Source organism: Chelonia mydas, chromosome 4 (genome assembly GCF_015237465.2).
Source record: "Chelonia mydas isolate rCheMyd1 chromosome 4, rCheMyd1.pri.v2, whole genome shotgun sequence".
NCBI lineage: Eukaryota > Metazoa > Chordata > Testudines > Cheloniidae > Chelonia > Chelonia mydas.
Window position 1 is genome coordinate 27,827,159 of NC_057852.1, and position 23,141 is coordinate 27,850,299.

Consider the following 23,141-nt stretch of genomic DNA (forward strand, 5'->3'; position numbering starts at 1 on the left):
CCTAGATATAAATCTTGACCAGCAGATCCAACAGCTGACATATTTTTTCTGTCTGTATCTATTAAGATGTATGCTAATACTAGCTTTCATTTTTATTTTCATTTTAAATGGAGTGCCACACTTTAGTTCCACATTCAGGACCCAATCCTGATGACACTGTAATGAATCGGATTTCTAAATCTAATATCTATAAGATCAAGATATGGGCCCAGATATTCTGGCGGCCTTTGCAGCCTCTTGGAAGTCCCATTAATACATAAAACATACACAAAAAGATAATTGACTTTCAATTTCTCCTAGTAGGACCACTATTCTTACATTCAAAATCATTTGGAAAATAGACAGTAGACTTTGAAATATGCTACACATGAAAGTGGTTCTAATTTTATTTAACTGCTAAAGAAAGTTATTTTTTGAGGAACAAAATAAGGATATGTTCCTTCGGTTAAAACAATTACTGCACCAAGTGATTTACCATTTTTACATACGCTGCACTGCTATTTAGTTGACATCTGACTTGTCTAGTAGAGACAGTAAACATTTATTTTATTGTTGAAAAGTGCTTTAAAACATTAAGATATATGCCAATTACAATATACATGCAAGATATGGAATTTTTAGTGTTGAATAATTGTTCCTGAGGGAAGGACAGGAAATTATAATGAGTTTGCAGATTTAAAAGTGAAATGCCATTTAACATTTCTCTGAAAACTCAGTAACAAATTTGGAATAAAGGAAAGAACCCTACAGTAACTGTGATTCTGCGAGATGTTATAGTCAGTGGAAATCCAAAGGTAGGTGCGCATACATCTCATGTGCACAAGATTTAATTATTTTTAATAGTCTCCATCAGGGCCATACATGTGCCCTGTGCTTCCTTGTGCTGCCATAAAGTGTGAGACAGCCATGTCCCTCCCTCAGTTCCCTCAGATTTCAAAGTCTGTGATAGATGAGTACTCCGAAAAACAGGGATGGAGGACAGGTCATGGGATCCACAATGACTACAATATCTAGAGGACCAAAGTTACTGTAGGATAAACAACTGTTCTTTTTTCTTCAAGTATGAGTCAGTGTGGATCCCAAGGTAGGTGACAAGAGGGAGTATCCCCTCAGGATGGTGCGAATGAGGAGCTCTAGATGTATCAGTTAAAAAGAGGTTCTAGTGCTGCTCTCACAAAGTTGACATCTGACCTAGCCACTAAGTCCAAGGAATAGTGTTTGACAAAGATCAGTGGGTTGCCCTCATCGCTGCCTTGCAGATATGATAAGCCACACATTCCTGAAGCAGGCGGAGGATGCTGCTTCCATTCTGATGGAGTGATCTTTACGTTCAATGGGAGAGATACATCAGCCAGCTGGTGACACAGTGAGATTTGATGTTCAGTGGGAGAGATACACCAGCCAGCTGGTAACACAGTGAGATACACTGTGTTATCCATTTCGATACTCTGTGAGCTGAGATGACCTGATCTTTAGAAACCCTGGTTGTTGCTAGAAATAGACAGGACAACAATCTGAAAAGTTTGGTCCTGTCATCGTAATAAAGCAACGTCTTAGACACACCTACTGTGTGCAATTTCTTTTCTCCCAGGGCTGAGTGTGGCTCAGGAAGAAAGGCGAGTTGATTGATTGGTTCATATGAAATTTTGAGACTACCTGAGGAATGAATTTTGGGTGAGATCTTAACACCGCACTGTCCCTTTTGAATACCTTATGTGGAGGTTGGCTGTACATACCTAAGCTAACTCCGGTTGCAGTGACAGCCCCTAGGAAGACCATCCTCAGAGCGAGGTGGTGTTAAGGAGCATTCTGAGAGAGGTTCAAAAGGAGGCTCCATGAGTCTCAGGAGTACTATATTTAGATCTGAGATGGGAGCAGGTTCTCTGACTGGTGGGTAAGTATGTAATAGCCCTTTGAGAAACTTTGATACCATCAGGTGAGAAAAGTCAGAGCATTACTTCACAGGTAGATGGCAAACAGATTGCTGTGAGGTGGAGTTTAATAGAGCTGAACAAAAGGCAGACCTGTTTTAAGTCCAATAAGTATCAAGGCCAGAACAAGGAGAAGACCATGCTGGGCTGCCCATAGAAAGAAGCTCTTCCATTTAAATGAATGGGTTCTTCTGGCTGACATTTTCCTGCCTTGTAACAGGATTTCCTGGACCTGAAGGGAGCAGCTTCTGTCCGTAGTACTCAACCAGACAACAGCCATGACATCAGGTGCAGCCACTTCAGGTCTGGATGGAATATTTATCTATGGGGCACAGGCAGTCTGGGAGCTAGACTGGAACTGAATGGACATGTTCAGCAAGTCTGTCAGCCAAAACTGTGTAGGCCCATAGGGAGCCACCAAAACATCATGCCTTTGTCTCTTCTCATCTTGGAAATTACTCTGAGGAACAAGGAGGTTGGTGAAAAAGTATATAGTATGCTTTGAGATCACTGCAGAAGGAAAGCATTTTAGGTTCACGGCCCCCCTGGAACAAAAGTTCTGGCACACCTTCCAGACAAGGGGAAGATGAATATGTGCCCCCTTGTTTGCTTATGTATTTCATTGCAGATGGGTTGTCTGTCAGTATTCGCATAGTGGAGTTTTGAAGAATGTTGAGGAAGGCTCTGCAGGCTATTTTAGTGGCTCTGAGGACCAGGACTTTGATGTGGAACCTCATGACTTCTGGGGCCTAGGTCTCTTGCATTTGTAGGTGGTCCAGTGGACTTCTCAACCTATGCCAGATATTTCCATAATTAAAGTTTTTGTCAGTGAGAGTGCAGAGAATGGTACCCCTCCATGCACGTTTCTGGGTTTCTTTTGCTATCTTAGTTCTGCAACAATGAGAGGTGAGACAAAAACCTTCTTGTTCATCTGGTGTTTTCCTGGGGAATTGACTGACATGAGGCAGAGGTGAAGATGTCACAGGTGAAGTCTGGCAAGTACTGCCATGTATATGCAAGCAAACATATGGCCAACCAGCCCCAGACATGGAAATATCATCATAGTCAACTTTTACTCTATCCCGAGCATTAGCAATTGCATCAACAGGAATCTTCATTGGGAAGGTATACTCTTTCCAAGTTGGAGACAATCAGAGCTCCTATGAATTCTATCATCTGTGATGGCATAACAGATGATCTTCTTCATAGTTCATCATGTGGTCTACCATTTAGAGGAGGAAGACTTGCTCTTGTCTCCTGCTGGAATCTGCACTTGATCAGCAAATCATCCAGGTAAGGATAGACATCAGTGTTCTTCCTTCTGAAGTGTACAGGTACTATTGCCAGGCACTTCATGAAAACTCTCAGTGGGGAATCCATTTTGTATTGAAAATGGTTGGACCCCACTGTGAACCTCAAGTACTTCCCACAGGCCAGATGGATGACTATGTGGAAGCGTGTATCCTGAAAGTCAATAGCCACAAACCTGACTTACGCCTGGAGAGATGTGATAATGTAGATAATTGTTACAATCCTGAATGTGAGGCGGAATATGTATTTGTTCAGTTTCTTCAGGTCTAGGATAAGACAAAATCACCTTTCTTTTTTGGGATACAGAAGTACTGTGAGTAGAACTTCTTCCCCTGTACCCCCACAGAACTTCTTCTATGTCTCCTAGATGAAGCAACAAGCCTTGTTTGTTTGTAATGAAGTCTCATGAAAAGGGTCCCTGAAAAGAAATGGGGAAGCAAGTTAGGTAGGGGGCAGAAAATGGAACTGTATAGGGTAATGTTCGGCTATGTTTTCAAATGCCCATTTGTTGGCTGTGATGGCTGCCCAGACCTGGTGGAATGGGACAAGACTGTTCCCAAAGGTGGGGCCAAGTTCCAGATTGGCTCTGCTGTGATTCTTGACACTCCTGTCAAACCTGCTGCCCTCTGGAGAGGGTGCAGGGTTGGTCAAAGAGGCAGAAGACAGGTGTACCGTGGAATAACTGTGTTTCTTTCTTTTCTGATACTCTGGCTGTCAGCCCATGGTGTAGGATGGCATACTCTGCCTTTGTTGGGGCTAATATTTGTAGAGCTTTCTGTAGGGAGCCAGTTTTTAAATTCCCTGGGATTGTAGCATGGCTCTCAAGTCCTTGAGGGAATGGAGCAGTTCCTCTGTCCTCTGGCTGAGGAGATCCATTCCTTCAAAAGGAAGGTCTTCAATCATGGGCTATAGCTCACCTGGAGCCAAAAGATGTGCCTCATTGCAATAGCCTTGGCCATTGACCTCGCGGCTGTATCAGAGGCATCTAAGGTGACCTACAGTGATGTTCTTGTGGTCATCTGGCCCACTTTAATTATTGCCTTCATTTCATCCCTGCACTCCTGTTGGATTTTGCAAGGAAGGAAGTGATCCTCTCCCAAATTATATTTGGTGAACAATGCCTGGTAGTTCACCACCTGAAGCTTCAGCAAGGCTGATGAATATACTTTGTATCCCAAAATGTCTCCTTTCTTAGGGTCTTTGTCCTCTGGAATTCCTTTAATGGACTTCGATTTTTCTTGTGCTGCAGAAATGACCAAGGACTCTGAGTCTGGGTGGGCATCAAACTTTTCAAAGAGCTCCGTGGTACTTTACCTGAGGTCATTCCCCAATAGCAGCGGAAAAGTACCTCTGCTCAGTGCTGGTGAGAAGGAATATGTTGGCAATGAGGAGGAGTATCATCTCTCTTCCTCAAGAGGCAGAGCTCAGGAGTAGTGTGGAGCCAGTGTCGGTCACCTCATTGTTATTTGTAACTTCCTGGATGTGAAGGGATCTGTCCATGGTATCTCCAGAGAGGAGAGAGAATCCTGCAAGGCATTTCTCAGACCTCTGCTTGGCTCTGTTCTAGGTACTGGTATAGGGATCAGCGCCAGATCTCTCATTCCACCTAATTGCTCAGTGGCTTTATCCTTAGAGGAGTGATGGTTCATGTTATCTCTACTGGACCTTTCTTCAGTTTTAGAGATATGTTTAAGCTCAGTCTGGCTATGTGAGTCAGTGTCCTGTTTATGTCTGGGCATAGGTGCCAGCTTCAATGGCTGAAGTGCTAGCATAGGCCCCAGAGTCATCAGTGTCAGAGCTGCTGATTCTGAGGTAGTTGGTGCTGAGGATGTTGATGCTGAGGTCTTGGGCGTCGGGACCTTCACTGATGTTGAAGTAATCAACGTCAACTTCATTGGTGCCAACTTTGTTGGTGTCTTCTGCCTTCTTTCCATCTAATCCCAGAGTGTGATGTGTTCTCAAACTAGTGCAGGCCGATGCTGGTTTATTTGGCCTCACTCTGGTTATAACTCACCTCTGGATCCCAAGTGACCCATGTAGACTGATCTAGAAGATGTAGCTTGAGCCAAGAATCCCTTAACCTATATATCCTGGAGGAACAGGACTTGTAATCAGAGCACCTGTCTGAGATGTCTCTCTCCTCTAGGCAAAAGAGATATTGGCTTTGTCCATATTTGAGGGGGATAAGTCTGTTGAAGGGTGGGAAGAATTTGTGAGGTGTTGTGGTTGGCACAAAGCACTTCACCCTAATGTACAGTGGATGTAAAGGGGGATTGTAATGAGGTTCCCAATAACCACTAGTGTGCCTCCTTGTGTCTATACAGCTCTCACTGCATTGGGTGCCCCCTGCTGTTTGTTGCTCACTCTGCACCAGGTTCCAGCCCAGGGACCCTAAAACCAGCAATCCGGGTCTGCTCAGTCCCAGTCCCTGTTGCTGTTTCCCTTGGTTCCATCCTCTTTCTCTTGTCTGTCTCAGGGTTTACTATTGAAGCTTACACCACTCCCAATAGCTACTTCACTACCTTTTAGCTTCTTGCCAGATTCCTTACTCCTGGGCAGGATTCTAGGGCTCACTCCTCTGACTTCCTTCCGGCCCCTGACAACCTCTCTTCTCCTAGGAAGTGTTGGCAGACTCCTTCCCCAGCAGCTGCTTTCTGCTCTCAGCTTCTTTCCTTTAGAGTGTTGGCCCAACCCTTCCCCAGACAGACTTCATTCTCAATTAACCTTGGCTTTCCTTCTCTCAGGTAACACCAGGTGACCTACTTGACCTCTCAGACCCTCATTAACCCTATCAACACTGATGTTAGATATACACCCCAGCACAGGGATCAGCAATCAAATTCTTTTCTTCTTTCTTTCTTAACGAACACCCTGTAGAACCAAGTATAAAGACAAGATTTCTTCACCAAGTTGGCCTGGGAAAATGGCTTAGGGTATCTAAAGAGAGAGTAGGAGATTGGACATTCCCTGCATTCCATCTCACCGACGCTGGGATTGTTAGCGGAAGTGAGTTAGAGTCGCAGCCAATCTGTCTTTTACTTCCTCACGTGGGAGCATGAGGTGGCAAAGGAAGCATGTGTGGCCCCAACGGACACTGTTATTCAAAAGAATCTGAACACGCAGACATGAGGTGCATGCACACCTACAGTGGGATCCACACTGAGATATACTTGAATTACTGTTACAATAGATACTGTACAGCTGTATTATTTACTGGAACTTATATTTTCTAATTCTGAGTACTGTCTTGTCAAGCATTTATTATGTGCACCACTCAGTGACCTCACACATGCACAGAGCTCAGAGAACAATTTGAAGACGTATGGTAAAAATGATTACTTTGCTGATCTCTCAAGAAAACCCACTTTCTACTTCTTATGAGGTCTGATTAACATCAGCTCGTTCATTCAAAATTTAATTTTCAAGAAAAAAATTTTTAATTGTCATAAAATGTTCAGCTCTGCTCTTAAAAATTATTGTAAAAATGGTACTGTAGAATTCTATTTTACTTTCATTCATTCAATGATTTTCAATTAAAGTTTATTTGCATGCAGTGTTGTTGCAGCCTGTAGCCCAGACTTGAAAAAGAGGTCTGTGAAGCTCAAAATCTTGTCCCGTCCACTAATGGAAGTCAGTCCAATAAAAGATATTACCTCACCTTCCTTGTCTCTCTCAAATAACATCTGCTCAGTTTAGAGTAAACAAATATTCTGCTTCATAACACTGACTCTGCATATTTACATGGAAGGAAACGTATATACTGCATGTGAGCCACAAAACCATTGAAAAGCTAGTAGTATGACACTAAATTTCAGAGAGGGGTATTTTTTTAAATGAACACGCTAGTTAAAAAGATTCTAAAGTCAAAAGCGTATATATTAAAATCATTGAGAATAGAATGGAGATCCTTAAGTATATGGTAACTGAGTTGCTTAGCCCATTAAAAAAGTGGAAGTAGGAAAGTTAGAAAAACCCTTATGATTAAGGCTGTGAGTTTGTCACGGAGATCACAGAAGTCACGGATTTCGTGACTTTCCATGACCTCCGTGACTTTTGCAGCAGCCAGTGCACCTGGCTCAGAGGCAGCGCAGGCAGACCCTGCACCAGGCGCACCACCGGCCGCTGCTGGGGTAGTCTCTGGCCCCCGTGCCCCCCTGCCAACCTGCCCCCAGCAGAAGAGTTTGGCTGTGGGAGGGGGTAGGGGGTTGGGTCACGGGACGGGGTAAGGCGGGCTCTAGGCAGCGCTTACCTGGCTGCCTCCCAGCCAATGGAAGCTGTGGGGGTGGTGCCTTGGCTGGAGGCAGCATGCAGAGCTGCCTGGCCACGCCTCCACCTAGCAGCTGAGCAAGGGGGATGTCACCGCTTCCAGGAATCCCCCCAGGTAAGCATCGCCCAGAGCCCGCCTCACTCCTGCCCCCTCCCACACCCAAACTCCTGCTGCTTCCCGGGGGAGCGGGGAGATAGGTGTGGAGACAGGTAGGAAGCCTGCTGGCTCCGCCAACACCCACCCCTCCCCCGCCCCAGCACCAGTGGGGGTCTTGGGCCGCACACCACCCCCACCCATGCCCCCAGCCTGCCCTCCCCCACCACCCGCAGGGCCCCTGGGTAGCGGCCCTCCCCCCACCAAGTTTTAGTCATCGGTATTTTTAGTAAAAGCCATGGACAGATCACAGACCGTGAATTTTTGTTTACTACCCATGACCTGTCCATGTCTTTTACTAAAAATACCCATGACTAAAACATAGCCTTACTTATGATTAAATCATAAGGCTGAAGGGGAAAATTTGAGACAAAAGTATCCTTCAACAAATGGAAATTAAGCCCAAGTAAAACCAGCAGGAAGCTGCATAAACTATGGTAGATACAAGTTAAAACGAAAATTCACAGGGCTAAGATGGAGTTTGAAGGACAAATTGCCAATAACCAAACAAATAATTTAACTGTATCAGAAGCAGAAAGCCTGCAAGAGGACCAGTGAGTTTGCTGAACTACCAGGGATTAACAAGAGCAATAGGATATTACAGAAAATTTACATGATTCATTTGCATCAGCTTTCAACAGTGAGGATGTTTAGGAAACATCTATCCCAAAGCTACTCTTTTTAGGTAAATAAAAAACAGGTATTGTCAAAGAGTGAGATGTCAAAGGTAGTAGTGCTGGAACAAAATAGTAAATTAAAGAGCAACAAAATCCCCTGCACCTAATGATATACATCCAGGAGCTCTGTAGGAATTAGTTATTAAGTGATTCAATTTCTAACAAAAATATGTAAGCTCTAACTAAAATCACTTACTACAACAGAGGACTGGAAGGTAGCAAATGTCTTTGGAAGGTACCTGTCTTTAACAAAATGTCTTGAGGTAATCCAGGAATTACAGATCAATAAACCTTACTTCAGTCTCAGGTAAACTGGTTGAAAAAATCAGTAAAAAGAGAATTATGAAAAATCCAGAGGAGCATAAGATTATAGGAACAGCCTAGCACAACTTCTACTGAGGACAATTATCCCTCTTTAATCTATTCTTCAAGAGCACCATCAGAATAATGGATGAGGGGGAACCCACTGATAAAATGCATATTAGGACTTTCAAAATGCCTTTGAAAAAGCTCTCATAAAAGGCTCTTATGGAAAAAAGTAGTCAGGCGGTAAGTGTCAAAATACTGCCAAAGGATAGAAACTGGCTAAGACAGAAAACAAAGAATAATACCACAGTGCCCCAGTGTTCCACACAAGGACAGGTGTTCTTTAATAAACTTATTAATGATCTGGAAAAGGTAGTAACTAGTGAGGTGGCCAATTTGCAGATGACACCAAAATTATTTAGGATAGGCAAGACCTCAGAAGACTGTGATGAACTTTGCAGGGGCCTCATAAACCCAGGTGAAAGGGTAGCATAATGGGAGATGATAGTCTTTGTAGACAAATGCAAGATAATACATATTATAAGAACTAAGTAGAACTGCTCTTATACATTGCTGTATTCAAAATTAACTTTAACCACTTAGAAAGAAGACCTGAACATCACAGCTCAATAAAAACTCTCTGCTCAATGTACAGCAGTAGTAAGAAAAACAAAAATCATGTTAGGACACACAGAATCAGAAATAAAATAATACTGAAAATATTATACCACCATTCTGGAAGATGTCATTCTCATTGCTGTAAATTTACAGACCCCACAGAAAATACATGCCAGATTCTCTGCAAGCATAATTTTATTAATTTCAAAGGACCTTAGCTTGCAAAGAATTTGACCCCACAAATCTTGTTTGTATTCATTAGTTTAAAATATTAGTGGGAATTCAGTAAAATAAAAAGACAATCTAAATAATCTGGAGAGTTATCTTACCATGGTAACTACTGGAGTTCTTTCTGTTGATGACAAGAAAACAGATAATTGCTTTTGTTGTTTATGTGATTCTTCAGTGCTCCTATTGCCCTGAGAATTCCAAAGTACACAGAAGTGTTAGTCTTTAAAAAACTCTATTTCAGACTCTGAAAATTCCTTTGTAGTTTTAATTCACTTCAGTTCTGTTGGCATTAGAATCAATCCATTCAGTGTATACAAATACAAATAGTTATACATTGTCTCCTTCCAAGTTCCCCATTACAGTATAAACCTCTTGAAACCTAAACAAATACATGATATTAAGGTACTGTTAAGCCTATGATGTTCAGTGCTCCAGACTCAGCAAACGAAAAGCTAAGATGATGACAGCTTGGCCCTATTCCTCATCCTTTATATTTTATAGCAAATACTTAACAATATAAACATCAAATAGAAGTAACCATCCAAAAAGAGAAACAGGAATAGAAAACAGTGCAATGCAGCAAAGCTAAGTTTTTACTATGAGCACTTTAACTTTTAAAGTTCCTGGTTTTTAAGTGTTTAAATTTATAAACATATTGTTATACTAACAATATAAACAGTAATTTATTTGGTTTTCCTAAAAGGAAAAAAAGAAAAAAAGGAAAGTTAAAAGGGGGCCTTAAGTGTTCAAAGAACCTTTATTTATTTATTTCAATTCATGTTGTGATCTATCACCAATCTTTATGCGCACACACAATAAAAATATTTTAAAACATTTACGTGAATAATAAGCTAAATTAACCTAAGAAAAATATGTTTGATTTCATATTACTATGTATTAAGCTGTTAGGACCTGATTCAGGGAAGCACACAGGCACATGCTTAAGTCCCACTGACTTCAAACGCCACATGTATTATTGTAATGTCAGGCTCCATAAGTACAGTAGCTTAATGGTGACATCAATAGGATTTAAACACATGCTTGAGTGCTTTCCTGAAGCAGGGCCTTAATACATGCACCTTAGCTGCTCTAACTACAGAACTAAAAAAGCCTACATTATGATAACACTTGTGGAGCTTGTAATGTCCATTTCCACAAGAACAAGGTTTGTAACATGTAACACTTATAACTGTGGCATGCATGGGTGCTTATAAACAACACAAGAGTTACAGTACAAAAGTAGCACCACCACAGGAGCAGGAAAGGAAAGATTGAGCAAAAAGACCATTTCCTGAGCCTGCAAACTTGTACTTATAAAATGTACTCAGGGCTACCACAGTAGAGATCGCAGTGGGACCATAAAAGGATAAAGGGTACTTTTCAAGATACTGACAGCATCTTTACTCACAGCTACAGGCTTACATTTGTTGTGGGGAAAGGGGGAACAGGTTCAGAACCATGCAGTTTCCTCACCTGCACTCTTCTACTCTCTACCCTATATCCACTCTCTCTCCTCTACTCCAATGACCCAGTCACACACAAAGCCCACTCACCCCAGGTTGGGAATCTATGATATAAATTATGCTCCCCACTGGTTTTGTGATACCGTATAAGCTCTGCACTTCCTATCCAATGGAAACCTTTATATGCTGCCAACTTGGTGTATTTAAAAGCTTTATGCACAAAAAATTAAATGCAGGAAATGGAAGAACAGGAACAGTGGAAACCATAATCATGAGCTACATTACTCCACGTAGAATAATAATTTTTTGACTACTGTAACAATTTTGTGACCAACACTGAAAGCTATGGCCTTGAGAACCGATGTAGCATTTTGAAATGTTAACTGCAATTTTTGTTCTTTTTCAATCACTATATTTCATTTATTATTTAATGCAGTGAGTTTAAGTATATTTTTATATAGGGGTTTACATAGATAAAGGTATCAATATTTTGTTATTAATCTCTCTTAATCAGTACACAAATGTGGAAAATATGTCTTTTGTCAAAGGTGTAGTAATTGCCCCGGGGGGTTAAGTTTTGTGTTCCATTAGGTTTTAGTAGCCGCTTTTAAAACTGAATAGAGGTGCCATGAAACACTGCTAACCACTGATTTTGGTGCACAGGCCTGGCTATATCCCCAAGAAACCTTAGTTTGCCACCCCCACCTCTGAGAAGAGACTGTTAGATCTAAATTTTTCTATAATGAGTTCTAATGATAATGTATGTGAACTGTTCAGCTTGCTTGATTAAGACCTAGGGGAACTAAGTTATTTGCATTTGACAAATACTGGAAAAAACTTTCCTACATCTAACATATTTAGTAATATATATTCTCTTCCTTCCCATATGATAATAATTCTGTTAAAGTAAGATGTCAAGGACCAATAATGGGGTCCTTAGGTAGTTGTACTTGATATATTTGATAATACAGAACATAAGAGACAGAGTCACTCCATGAGTGAAATATGTTAATTACTTGATCCTGCATGAGAAGCACTTATTTTGTTGTTTATGTTTAGTTTGACTTTTGAGATTTTTATATCTTTACTTGAATGCTGAAACCTAGGAATGCTGTACTTTTCCATTTATAAAAAAATATTTTAGAACAAAAATTAAGAAAAAACACTTATTGTGCTGTTCGTTGTAAAATAAGAATATTAGAAAATTACTGTAGTTCATCTTTTGTTTACGTGCCTCAGCCTAACTTTACTGTGTAAGATGCAGCCTTGAATGCAGTATTATTTATTGTCAGAAAGCAACGCTGAGTACCTTGTAATTCCAAAAACCTAACATTAATTTACCAACAACTAAACCATATGAATTGCTACACTGTTTCATGACTGGTTAATCTAGCTGAAAGCACTGTAATCCTACTGGATGTTTTCTAAGGAGACTAGAGTCCTCATTACTTTAATTAGGCATACAGTATATGTCTGTGAAAGATCACAGAGAACCAAACCATGGAGAACTGAATAGAGCTCCCAGTTCTCATGGAGAAAAACCATGTTTTAGGTCTAAATTATTTTGATCCTGACCATGAATTTTGCAAAGAAGAAGAGCAGAAATAATGAAAATTTTACGAACTCAGGTCTGTGAAATAGTGGTTAATGTTAACCAACTCTCAAACACTGTTAGAATACTGAGCCTAAAAATTACTCTGTATATAGAAGAGGCCTGGCAGCAGCCTAACCAATAATACAACCCCAACAGAGGTGCAGAAGGGGCTTCTGTGAATGGTTGGGCAAGGAGATTGAAAGGGGATACTGAGACTCGGAGGCAGCCAGCTCCAGGCTAGAAAAGAGGATCCTGAGGGTTCCTATCTGCTCCTGGGATCATTACAGCCCTTCCTGGCTCCACTCCCCGTTCTCCAGCCTGACCTCAGGCACCACCACAGCTGCTCCAGCCCCTCTGGATCCTGTTCCCCCCCACTCCGGGGCTTTCATTAATTTATGCAGGCATGGAGCCCCCCACAATATTTCCACTGTGAGGGCACTAGCCCCTCTTGCCCTCTGGTTGTGCCACCTGAGAAAACCATATTTGAAATTTGCAGAAAGCGTTACTGTAAGTTAATCAAAAAACTATGAATTATTACAGGGAACCTGTGAAGAAGGCAGAACATTCTTTAGCCTTCACAAAAGTTTAATTTTATTTTACAGAAACCTAGCCAGTGCTGGTGCACTTTATATAAATAAGAATTGAGAAGTAAGTGTGGAAGCAGGGGAAAGGACTGGAAAGAGACCCTGCTGTAGAGCAGAGAACTGGACACTAGTGAAAAATCTTTGTGGGAACAAGATAAAACAAGAACAGATCAAAGAGAGGTACGAGGATGGATTGCAACATGAGCGAAAGGAGCACGCAGACCTCTCAAATGCAGTTTTATTCATAAGTGAGCCTGCGCACAGAACTATTTGTGAGCCATGCTTACTCAGCTTAGCTCTCTGTCCTTCTCTAGTGTCTAGACCAAACAGAATTTAATGTATCTGCTCAGCCTTTGAGCTAACAAGTGAGGGTTTTTCAGTTGAGGCAGCAAAGGCTCCAATTTTAGATCTGTAGGTCCAGGTTTCGATCCCTCTGTCAATGCCCCATGTAGGGATGTCAAAGAACATCTCCAAAATCGAAAAAAAAATTAGAGTGGACAGATAATGACTGGGAGCAACTCACTCATCAGCTAGCAGGTGAAAAGTAAAATTTGCCTAAATAAGAAGTGTTCTTGACTGGACGAACTAAGCCACCCCTCCAGGGCATCTTGTGATTAACAGTGACCAGGGGAAGAAGAGAGAAAAGTTATCTATTTATTGTTTTACTGAAATTTTGTGTTTGCATGAAATATTTATTTTTATAACTTTTACAGTTGAAATAACATGTGTCAGAAATTGGAAGACCCTGGAAACTGATCCCCATTTAAGATAAGGCCCCTTTACTCTACCATGCAAAGTGTAAATTTATTTTATTTAAGGCTTCTTTTCTTGCCAGAGTGAGGTAAAGGGATTGTAGTGTAAATGACAGTGATGCCCCACGTGACTATTATTGCAGTAATTAAGGGTAATACAATAACCGTGATAATTAATAAAAACAAGTTTTACCTGTACATAAATCCTAAGGTAAAAAATGGTATATCTGTCTAATCTCTTTGCACAAAGGTTGTGTGACTAGAGCACCTGTGAAAAAGTTAACAGTTAATCTATGTGCATTGCTTGTTTGTAATCAATGATTCAAAAGTCTCTTACACAAAACAGCATGCAAGTATATATTCCTAAACAGCATATGACTCTGGGGAAAACAATTGCTTGCAGAAATCTTATTTTTCAGTACTATCTGTTCAAGTCTTATTACTATTTGAGTCATCTTTGAAAGAACAAAAATGTACATCTATTGTCCCAATGCTGAGTAGGAATATTGTTAACAATTATTACATATGTGCTATATTTCCAAATCATAAATCCCAGTGAGAAAGAAACAGAATTGTTAAATTATTTCAATATCTGATTGTTTGTGTTATTGCATGGCCAAATGGAAATTATCTGGGCAAATCTGTGTGATATGAAAGGATGATATCCTTAATGCCACCTCCACCCTTTAAAAATATCACCAAACTTGCCCGTTCTACTTGATGAATATTTATTATTTTAGCTTTGTTAATTAACTGGTGCCCAACTTGGTTCTAAATGGGAATTTGATAGTAGTCCTTGTCCATTTTAACAATTGTGTGCATATATGTGAGGGCAGAATTTTATCCTAAGTGCATTAGTTAGACTATATACCCAGATTAATCAGCATCAGGCCAAACTGCCATACTATGGTGAATATATGGCAGAATACAAAAAATGTGCCCATGCTACTTAACCTGGACTGAGAAAATTCTAAGATGATAAAGCTAAGCATTTCAGTAACATACCTACACAGCATTTTTAGAAACAAAGTGGGATCTTTGTGTTCCGATATGCATGTCAAAATGTCTGAAGTGTTTTTTTTGTTTGTTTGTTTTTTATTGTTTTGTTTTTCCCCCCAGCTCACAGTTATTTCAGTAGAGTTGGAGTCCAAGTTCTGGGCAAATACTGAAAAGTTGAAACATGCATATATGGATCTATACTATTCATGTATCTGTGTTTATTATTTAGTTCTCTTCTTCAAAATGTGTATTGCATTGCAAACTGGGACACTGGTCAGGATGGGTGAGGGTTATGAGGGGAAGAAATTTTCTCCTAGGTCAAATTGGCAGTGACCTTGGAGTGCAGGATGGATTGACTTCCTCTACAATGTGTGGGTGCAGGTCACTTGCCAGGATTATGTGGGTATATCTCATTTAATCATTTCCCTGATTGCAGGGACCTCAAGCACTGGTGCACCTTGGTCCCTCCTATTCACTACCCGTGGTACATAATAATCTAATCTCCTGTGTCCCTCATTTACTTTGGCCTCCGTTCCATTGGGTTTGCGTGCAGGTGCTTGGTGGTGTCAATGGCCTGCAACATACAAGAGATCAGACTAGATGACCTGTTTGTGACAGCTTGTAGTCCATCTTTGTGTGGAATGTTGGTGTAGACGGCTTCTACATCCATAGTAGCTAGGATGGTGTTTTCAGGAAGATCACCAATGGACTGTAGTTTCCTCAGGAAGTCAGTGGTGTCTCAAAGATAGCTGGGAGTGCTGGTAGCATAGGACCTGAGGAGGGAGTCTACATAGCCAGACAATCCTTCTGTCAGGATGCCAAGCCTGAGATGATGGGGCGTCCAGGATTTCCAGGTTTATGGATCTTGGGTAGCAGACAGAATACCCCTGGTCGGAGTTCCAGGGGTGTGTCTGTGCTGATTTCTTCTTGTGCTTTTTCAGGGATTTTCTTGAGCAAATGGTGTAGTTTCTTTTGGTAACCCTCAGTGGGATCAGAGGGTAATGGCTTGTAGAAAGTGGTGTTGGAGAGCTGCCTAGCAGCCTCTTGTTCATATTCTGACCTATTCATGATGATGACAGCACCTCCTTTGTCAGCCTTTTTGATTATATCATCAGAATTGTTTCTGAGGCTGTGGATGGCATTGTGTTCTGTACAGCTGAGGTTATGGGGCAAGTGATGCTGCTTTTCCACAATTTCAGCCTGTGCACATCAGCGGAAGCACTCTATGTAGAAGTCCAGTCTGTTGTTTCGACCTTCAGGAGGAGTCCACCCAGAATGCTTCTTTTTGTAGTCTTGGTAGGAAGGTCTCTGTGGTTAGTATGTTGTTCAGAGGCGTGTTGGAAATATTCCTTGAGTCAGAGACATTGAAAATAGGATTCTAGGTCACCACAGAACTGTATCATGTTCTTGGGGGTGGAGAGGCAGAAGGAGAGGCCCCGAGACAGGACAGATTCTTCTGCTGGGCTAAGAGTATAGTTGGATAGATTAACAATATTGGCGGGTGGCTTAAAGGAACCACTGTTGTGGCCCATTGTGGCACAAGCCTTAGGGAACAGTATCCCCAATAATGTCACGGCAAACCTGCTGGCTGAACTTTGTCCCCAAATGTGAAATAGTTATGGGTGAGGACAAAGTCACAATGTATACCTTCAAATCAGCGGCACTGCTATGGGTACTCGCATGGCCCCACAGTATGCCAACATTTTTATGGCTGACTTAGAACAACGCTTCCTCAGCTCTCGTTCCCTAATGCCCTATTCTACTTGCACAACATTCATGACATCTTCATCATCTGGACCCATGGAAAAGAAGCCCTTGAGGAATTGCACCATGATTTCAACAATTTCCATCCCACCATCAACCTCAGCCTGGACCAGTCCACACAAGAGATCCACTTCCTGGACACTACGGTGCTAATAAGCAATGGTCACATAAACGTCATCCTATACCAGACACCTACTGACCGCTATGCCTACCTACATGCCTCCAGCTTTCATCCAGACCACACCACAAGATCCATTGTCTACAGCCAAGCTCTACGATACAACCGCATTTGCTCCAACCCCTCAGACAGAGACAAACACCTACAAGATATCTATCAAGCATTCTTACAACTACAGTACCGACCTGCTGAAGTGAAGAAACAGATTGACAGAGCCGGAAGAGTACCCAGAAGTTACCTACTACAGAACAGGCCCAACAAAGAAAATAAGAGAACGCCACTAGTCATCTCCTTCAGCCCCCAACTAAAACCTCTCCAACGCATCATCAAGGATCTACAACCTATCCTGAAGGATGACCCATCACTCTCACAGATCTTGGGAGACAGGCCAGTCCTTGCTTACAGACAGCCCCCCAACCTGAAGCAAATACTCACCAGCAGCCACACACCACACAACAGAACCACTAACCCAGGAACCTATCCTTGCAACAAAGCCCGTTGCCAACTGTGTCCCCATATCTATTCAGGGGACACCACCATAGGGCCTAATCACATCAGCCACACTATCAGAGGCTCATTCACCTGCACATCTACCAATGTGATAGATGCCATCATGTGCCAGCAATGCCCCTCTGCCATGTACATTGGCCAAACTGGACATTCTCTACATAAAAGAATAAATTGACACAAATCAGACATCAAGAATTATAACATTCAAAAACCAGTCAGAGAACACTTCAATCTCTTTGGTCACTCGGTTACAGACCTAAAAGTGGCAATTCTTCAACAAAAAAACTTCAAAAACAGACTCCAACGAGAGACTGCTGAATTGGAATTAATTTGCAAACTGGATACAATTAACTTAGGCTTGAATAAAGACTGGGAGTGGATGGGTCATTACACAAAGTAAAACTATTTCCCCATGTTTATTCTCTCCTCCGCCCGCCCCCCCCCCCCCCCCCCCCCCCCACTGTTCCTCAGACGTTCTTGTCAACTGCTGGAAATGGCCCACCTTGATTATCACTACAAAAGGTTTTTTTTCCCCTGCTCTCCTGCTGGTAATAGCTCACCTTACCCGATCACTCTCATTACAGTGTGTATGGTAACACCCATTGTTTCATGTTCTCTGTGTATAAAAATCTCCCCACTGTATTTTCCACTGATTGCATCCGATGAAGTGAGCTGTAGCTCACAAAAGCTTATGCTCAAATAAATTTGTTCGTCTCTAAGATGCCACAAGTACTCCTTTTCTTTTTGAAGACCAGAAGGGATAACATTTTTAAGAATGTACATTGTATTTCTAAACAATATTCATGAAACATTTCCAAAACCCTGAGGCTTTTTATTCTGACAGACCAAGTCCCCAAGAACCTCTCTTTACCGTTTTTTAAAAAGTTAATAGCTTCAAGCTACCTGATAATCAGCTGGTCCAGGAGTACAGAAAGCTCCCCTCTTAAAAACATATAGAGGTCGAGGAGCTGAAGATCCAAATGCTCCTTTCTTTGTACTCTCCATGTAAGCTTTTTTAAAATTCTCTTTTTCAATACTACAGTTGAGATTATTATAGAAAGCTGGACCTGAAAAAGTCACAGTAGAGTTATGAGCCACCATCATAGTTCTGATTTTTTATCATAAATAGTAATTTAGAAATACATTATCTTTTAATATTCATTTAAAAAATGTTATGTTTTCATACTGTAGTGAAATTGTCTCAACCAATGAAAGCACAGGGATGCCATACATTTTCTGACCCATATCTGTGAAATTATCTGCCAGTTATACAAATGTATGGGCCCTGTGGTCTGAGGGATTTTGATTTGCAAAATGATTAGTTATATTTCAGTAATATGTACAGTAATCACTCTTAAAAGCTTTTTTTGCCCTGGATAACTAAATAACTACCTCAATTATTTAAGTTTAAAGTCCTGTTCAGCCATCCTTACACAGACTGAGTAGCATCTTACTCTGCAAGTAGCCCACTGGCCATGACAGCAGTTACCCAGGACAGACAGCACTGGTACTGCAGTATTGTTGATTTGGTGAAGAATGGGACAGCAGTTTAATAAGTGGGACTACTCAAAGAAAAAGGGACTACTCAACATGAGTAACGGTGGCAGAACAGAACATGGGGTGAAACTCATCCATGGGCAAAGGGCCTGGACAAGGCCTATACACCACTTAAGTCCTCAAAATAGAACATTGCAAAAGGGTGAGCTGTACCCTCAGTAAACACCTAGGGAATGTGACACATTCCGGAATGTCATTAGATATTAGAAAACAAAAAATATGTTTAGTGACAGTTAAAACTGCAGCAGAATGCACCCCATCCACCCAAAACCTTAAAAACTTGGAAATAAGAAGTTAAGGGGAATTACATGTGCATTCCTTTCCATCTTCATATTGCCTACAATGCTATTGATAATGCACTCTAATGCTCCATAAGGCTTTCACTTCCATCTCCAACAGAGACCAAAATTAATATATATCACAACTTCATCAAATTTACACTCAGTTTTGCAAAAAAAACATTTACAGTGACCTCATACACTTATACAATTATATCAACAGACAGCACATCTGACTGTCACACCTTCGGTGTAGTAATCAATCACCTCCCAAAATACTCCACAGTGAGGGGGATAGAAGAGGGAGAGAATGGGGAGGGGAACCATATATTGGGAAAGTAATATTTTCAGGGGATGCTTTTTCAACACAGTAAGGGGTTTAAGAGACAATGAAGGGTGTTATGTCCATAACGGTCAATTTAAAGTTATTTTCCCTTTTTTCTCTCTCTCTCTCTCTCTCACCCTTCTAAAAAGAAAATAATCTAAAACCCATCTGGATGCACACAGAAGGATTCACCAAAGTGTTGGGGAAGAGGGCTGTAAACAAAAAGACAGACCCCTAAAGCATCCGTCATCAGTAGATACCATTTGCCCTGAATATGGACTTTGTGATACTCTAATTCAGGGATCGGCAACCAATGTCACGCGTGCCAATTTTTAATGGCACGCTGCTGCCTGCTAGCTCCCAGCCGCCAGCCTCACTCAGCCCGCTGCCGAACCCAGGCCAGCAGCGGGCTGAGCAGGGCTGGTGGCCAGGACGCCGGCAGGCAGCAGAGTGCCATTAAAAATCCTGCCCGCCCTGGCTCACTCTTCTCCGCCCCCCGCGGGGGCAGGGTGAAGAAGCTTGGTCCGCAGCTGCTGCTGCAGGGCAGGCAAGCTCCCCCCTCCCCCGCCTCTTCCCACAGAGTGCTGGGTTCCTGCCGCTCCTCCTCTCCCTCCCTGCCGCCCATCAGCTCATGGCCCTTGCGAGGGAGGGGGAGCAGTGGAGCTGCAGCACGCTTGCTGCTCCAGGGAGGAGGCAGAGAAGAGGTGGGGACAGGGCCTCGGGGAAGGGGGGTGGTATGAGGGCATATCGCCTCCAGCCCCCTGTCGTGAGCCGCTCTGGGCAAGGCACTGGGAGCACCCCCACGACCCTAGCCCACACCCCCAGCCCCCTGCCCTGACCCCTGCATCCCCACACACACACTCCCAACCCTCTGCCCTGACCCCTGCACCTCCCCACACCCCATGCCCTGACTCCTGCACCCCGCCTCACATGCCGCCAGCCCTCTGCCCTGACTCCTGCACCCCACACACATACCCAGCCCCCCCACACCCCATGCCCTGACTCTTGTACCCCCCCATCTTCCCACCCCAACCCTGAGCACCAAAGGGGAGCTGCTGCACACACACCCACATTCCCACCTGCACCCCTTGCACCAAATGGGAGCTGCCCAGGTAAGCACTCCACACCCAAACCTCCTGCCCCAACCCTGAGCCCCCTCCCTCATTCTAGCTCTTGGCCAGGCCCTACATCCCAACCCCCAGCCTGCTTTTTCACCCCCAGCCCTGTGCTCAGTGCACTCCCACCCTCAGCTCAGTGCAGAGAGAGAGGAAGAGAATGGGCTAGAACCAGGGAGAAAGTAGGTACTCACTCTATGTGGGCAGGGCCGGGATCCCAGACCGGCAGCGGGCTGACTGGCAACGGGCTGAGCCACTCAGTCCACTGCCCGTCTGGGGTCCCAGCCCCTGGCCCCGCTCAGTCCGCTGCCAGTCTGAGGTTCTGGCTGCCGGCCCCTTGCCAGCTGGGGTCCTGGCCGCAGGCCCCACTCAGCCTGCTGCCGGCCTAGGTGAACGGAACCCCAGGCTGGCAGCGGGCTGAGTGGGCCGGCGGCGTAAGTTCAGCATTTTAATTTAATTTTAAATGAAGCTTCTTAAACATTTTGAAAACCTTGTTTACATACGACAATAGTTTAGTTATATAATATATAGACTTATAGAGAGAGACCTTCTAAAAAATGTTAAAATGTATTACTGGCACGCAAAACCTTAAATTAAAGTGAATAAATGAAGACTCGGCACACCACTTCTGAAAGGTTGCCAACCCCTGCTCTAATTCAAGCATTTCTTCTTCTAGGGCCCTGCAGTAAGTGGGGAGTGCATCACTGGGATAAATAGTTTTACCTGGCTATGTCCTTACCAGGCAGGAAGTAAAGAACATAAACCTCATTGGCAGTTGTTAAATTACTATATAACATCAGGCAGAACCACACTCTCCATGTTAAGCTAGTTCATGTTGCGTATTCTGCTGCTATGAAAAATCTACAGAGTCTACACTTCACACAGAGAATCCTTATTAAACAACAACACAAATTAAAAAAAACCCACTCCCCACAAATGCAATTCAAATTCTGTTTATTTTAGCTAGGATTTCTTTTAGATCAGTAAGCCCAACAGGTGCAAATAATATTGCCTACATTTATCACTTTGAACAAACAGTATAAAATTACCTGGAAACACCAAGCTAACAAAATCTTGAATGGAAGACTACATTTGTTTCCCTTTGGGCTCCTTCCAGATTTCAGTATAAATGAGAGTGCTGTTTGATATGTGTATTTTGCCCTAATGCCTACTGTATTTTAATAATACTTTTTAAGATTAATTGCTAACTTCCTAGAATATCAATCTGCCTAATATTGGGTCATGTAAACTAAATGCCAACAGTACTTGGATTAGTTGCAAACCTGGTGTTTTTTCGAGCCTGGAGTCCTGAGTGAACCGAACTGTAGTTTGACCAAATGGGATCTTTTTCATTCCTGATGTTTTCTTCAAGGATTCAAGAGCTGAGCGTGGTTCATTATATGTACCAGGAGCTGGGGTGATTGATTTCACATGTACAAATCTCTAGAGAGGCATAGGAAAAAATATGCCAATGACAACCTGCAGCACATTTAGAAACTATATGGGCAGAAAGAGCTCACATGAGTATAGCAACACATAGGGTCTCATTTCTTTCTTAATGAAGTGAAGATAATTTATATATAGTAACTAATATCTTGAATGTATCTGGATATATAGGATCTGATTTTCAAAGAAGGGAACAAGTGTAAATGTCACTTGTATGTTTACCAGTATTCGGCTTCTGTGTACCCACAGCCACTTATATATCTGACAGTTTGCACAGATATGTACTCAGTCTGCACATGCACAAGTGGTATAGGTCCAGGTAATAACACATGCCCAGCTTCGAAAATCAGACTCCTCATATACAACTTTTATTATCATTGTCTGCACAATACATATTTTTATATATATACACATATATACATATACACACACACATATACACACACACTCTCTCTAATATGGCTGTACTTGTGTGCGTGTGTATGAAGTAATTCAAATTAGTTATATATATAATACATATATTTTGTTATATATATAATTTATATATATGGTATATATAATTTGAATTACTTCATACACGCACACAAGGATAGATAGATAGATAAAACTAATTTGAATTACTTCATACACAGGCACACACATAAGTACAGCCATATTAGTAGCCAGTAAATACACAACACAAACAGAATGGGGAAGAAGAGGCCAAATATCTGGGCAAGTACACCATAATAGTTTCATAATCCTATATGAGGAGATACTTACTGTCCACAAAGAACACATAGGGGATTGCTTTTAAGTTCTCATCCAAAATATCTACAAATAGTAGACCATGTGGTGGTCAATTGATTTATCTTGGAGAGATTAAATCAAATTTGATGACTGAGCCAAGGGATTACTCCATTTTTCTCTACACTCACTCCCAAAAAAACCCAATCAGCTAGTTCACAACTAACTTGAAATGAAAGTGTGAAGTAAACCTCAATGTGCAGGAATTTAAATGTGCAGGGAGGAATTTTCAAAAGGGCCTAAGTGACTTAGGGCTTGTCCACATGACAAGTTACTACGCTGCAAGTCAGGATGTG

General features: G+C 42.1%; 1 protein-coding gene across 7 annotated transcripts in view; it reads right to left on the reverse strand.

Moving 5' to 3' along the window:
- STPG2 (sperm tail PG-rich repeat containing 2) overlaps nucleotides 1–23,141 on the reverse strand; it is a 398,804-nt gene that overhangs the window by 279,820 nt on the left and 95,843 nt on the right. For 5 of the 7 annotated variants that reach the window (XM_037896937.2, XM_043545506.1, XM_043545510.1 and 2 more), the window contains 3 exons: nucleotides 21,897–22,056; nucleotides 18,242–18,405; nucleotides 9,593–9,682 (listed from right to left, as the gene is read on the reverse strand). In XM_037896937.2, coding sequence (XP_037752865.1) covers nucleotides 9,593–9,682; nucleotides 18,242–18,405; nucleotides 21,897–22,056 — 414 coding nt within the window. The remainder of the gene's footprint in view (nucleotides 1–9,592; nucleotides 9,683–18,241; nucleotides 18,406–21,896; nucleotides 22,057–23,141) is intronic. The other 2 variants (XM_043545509.1, XM_043545511.1) reach the window with 1 other exon arrangement.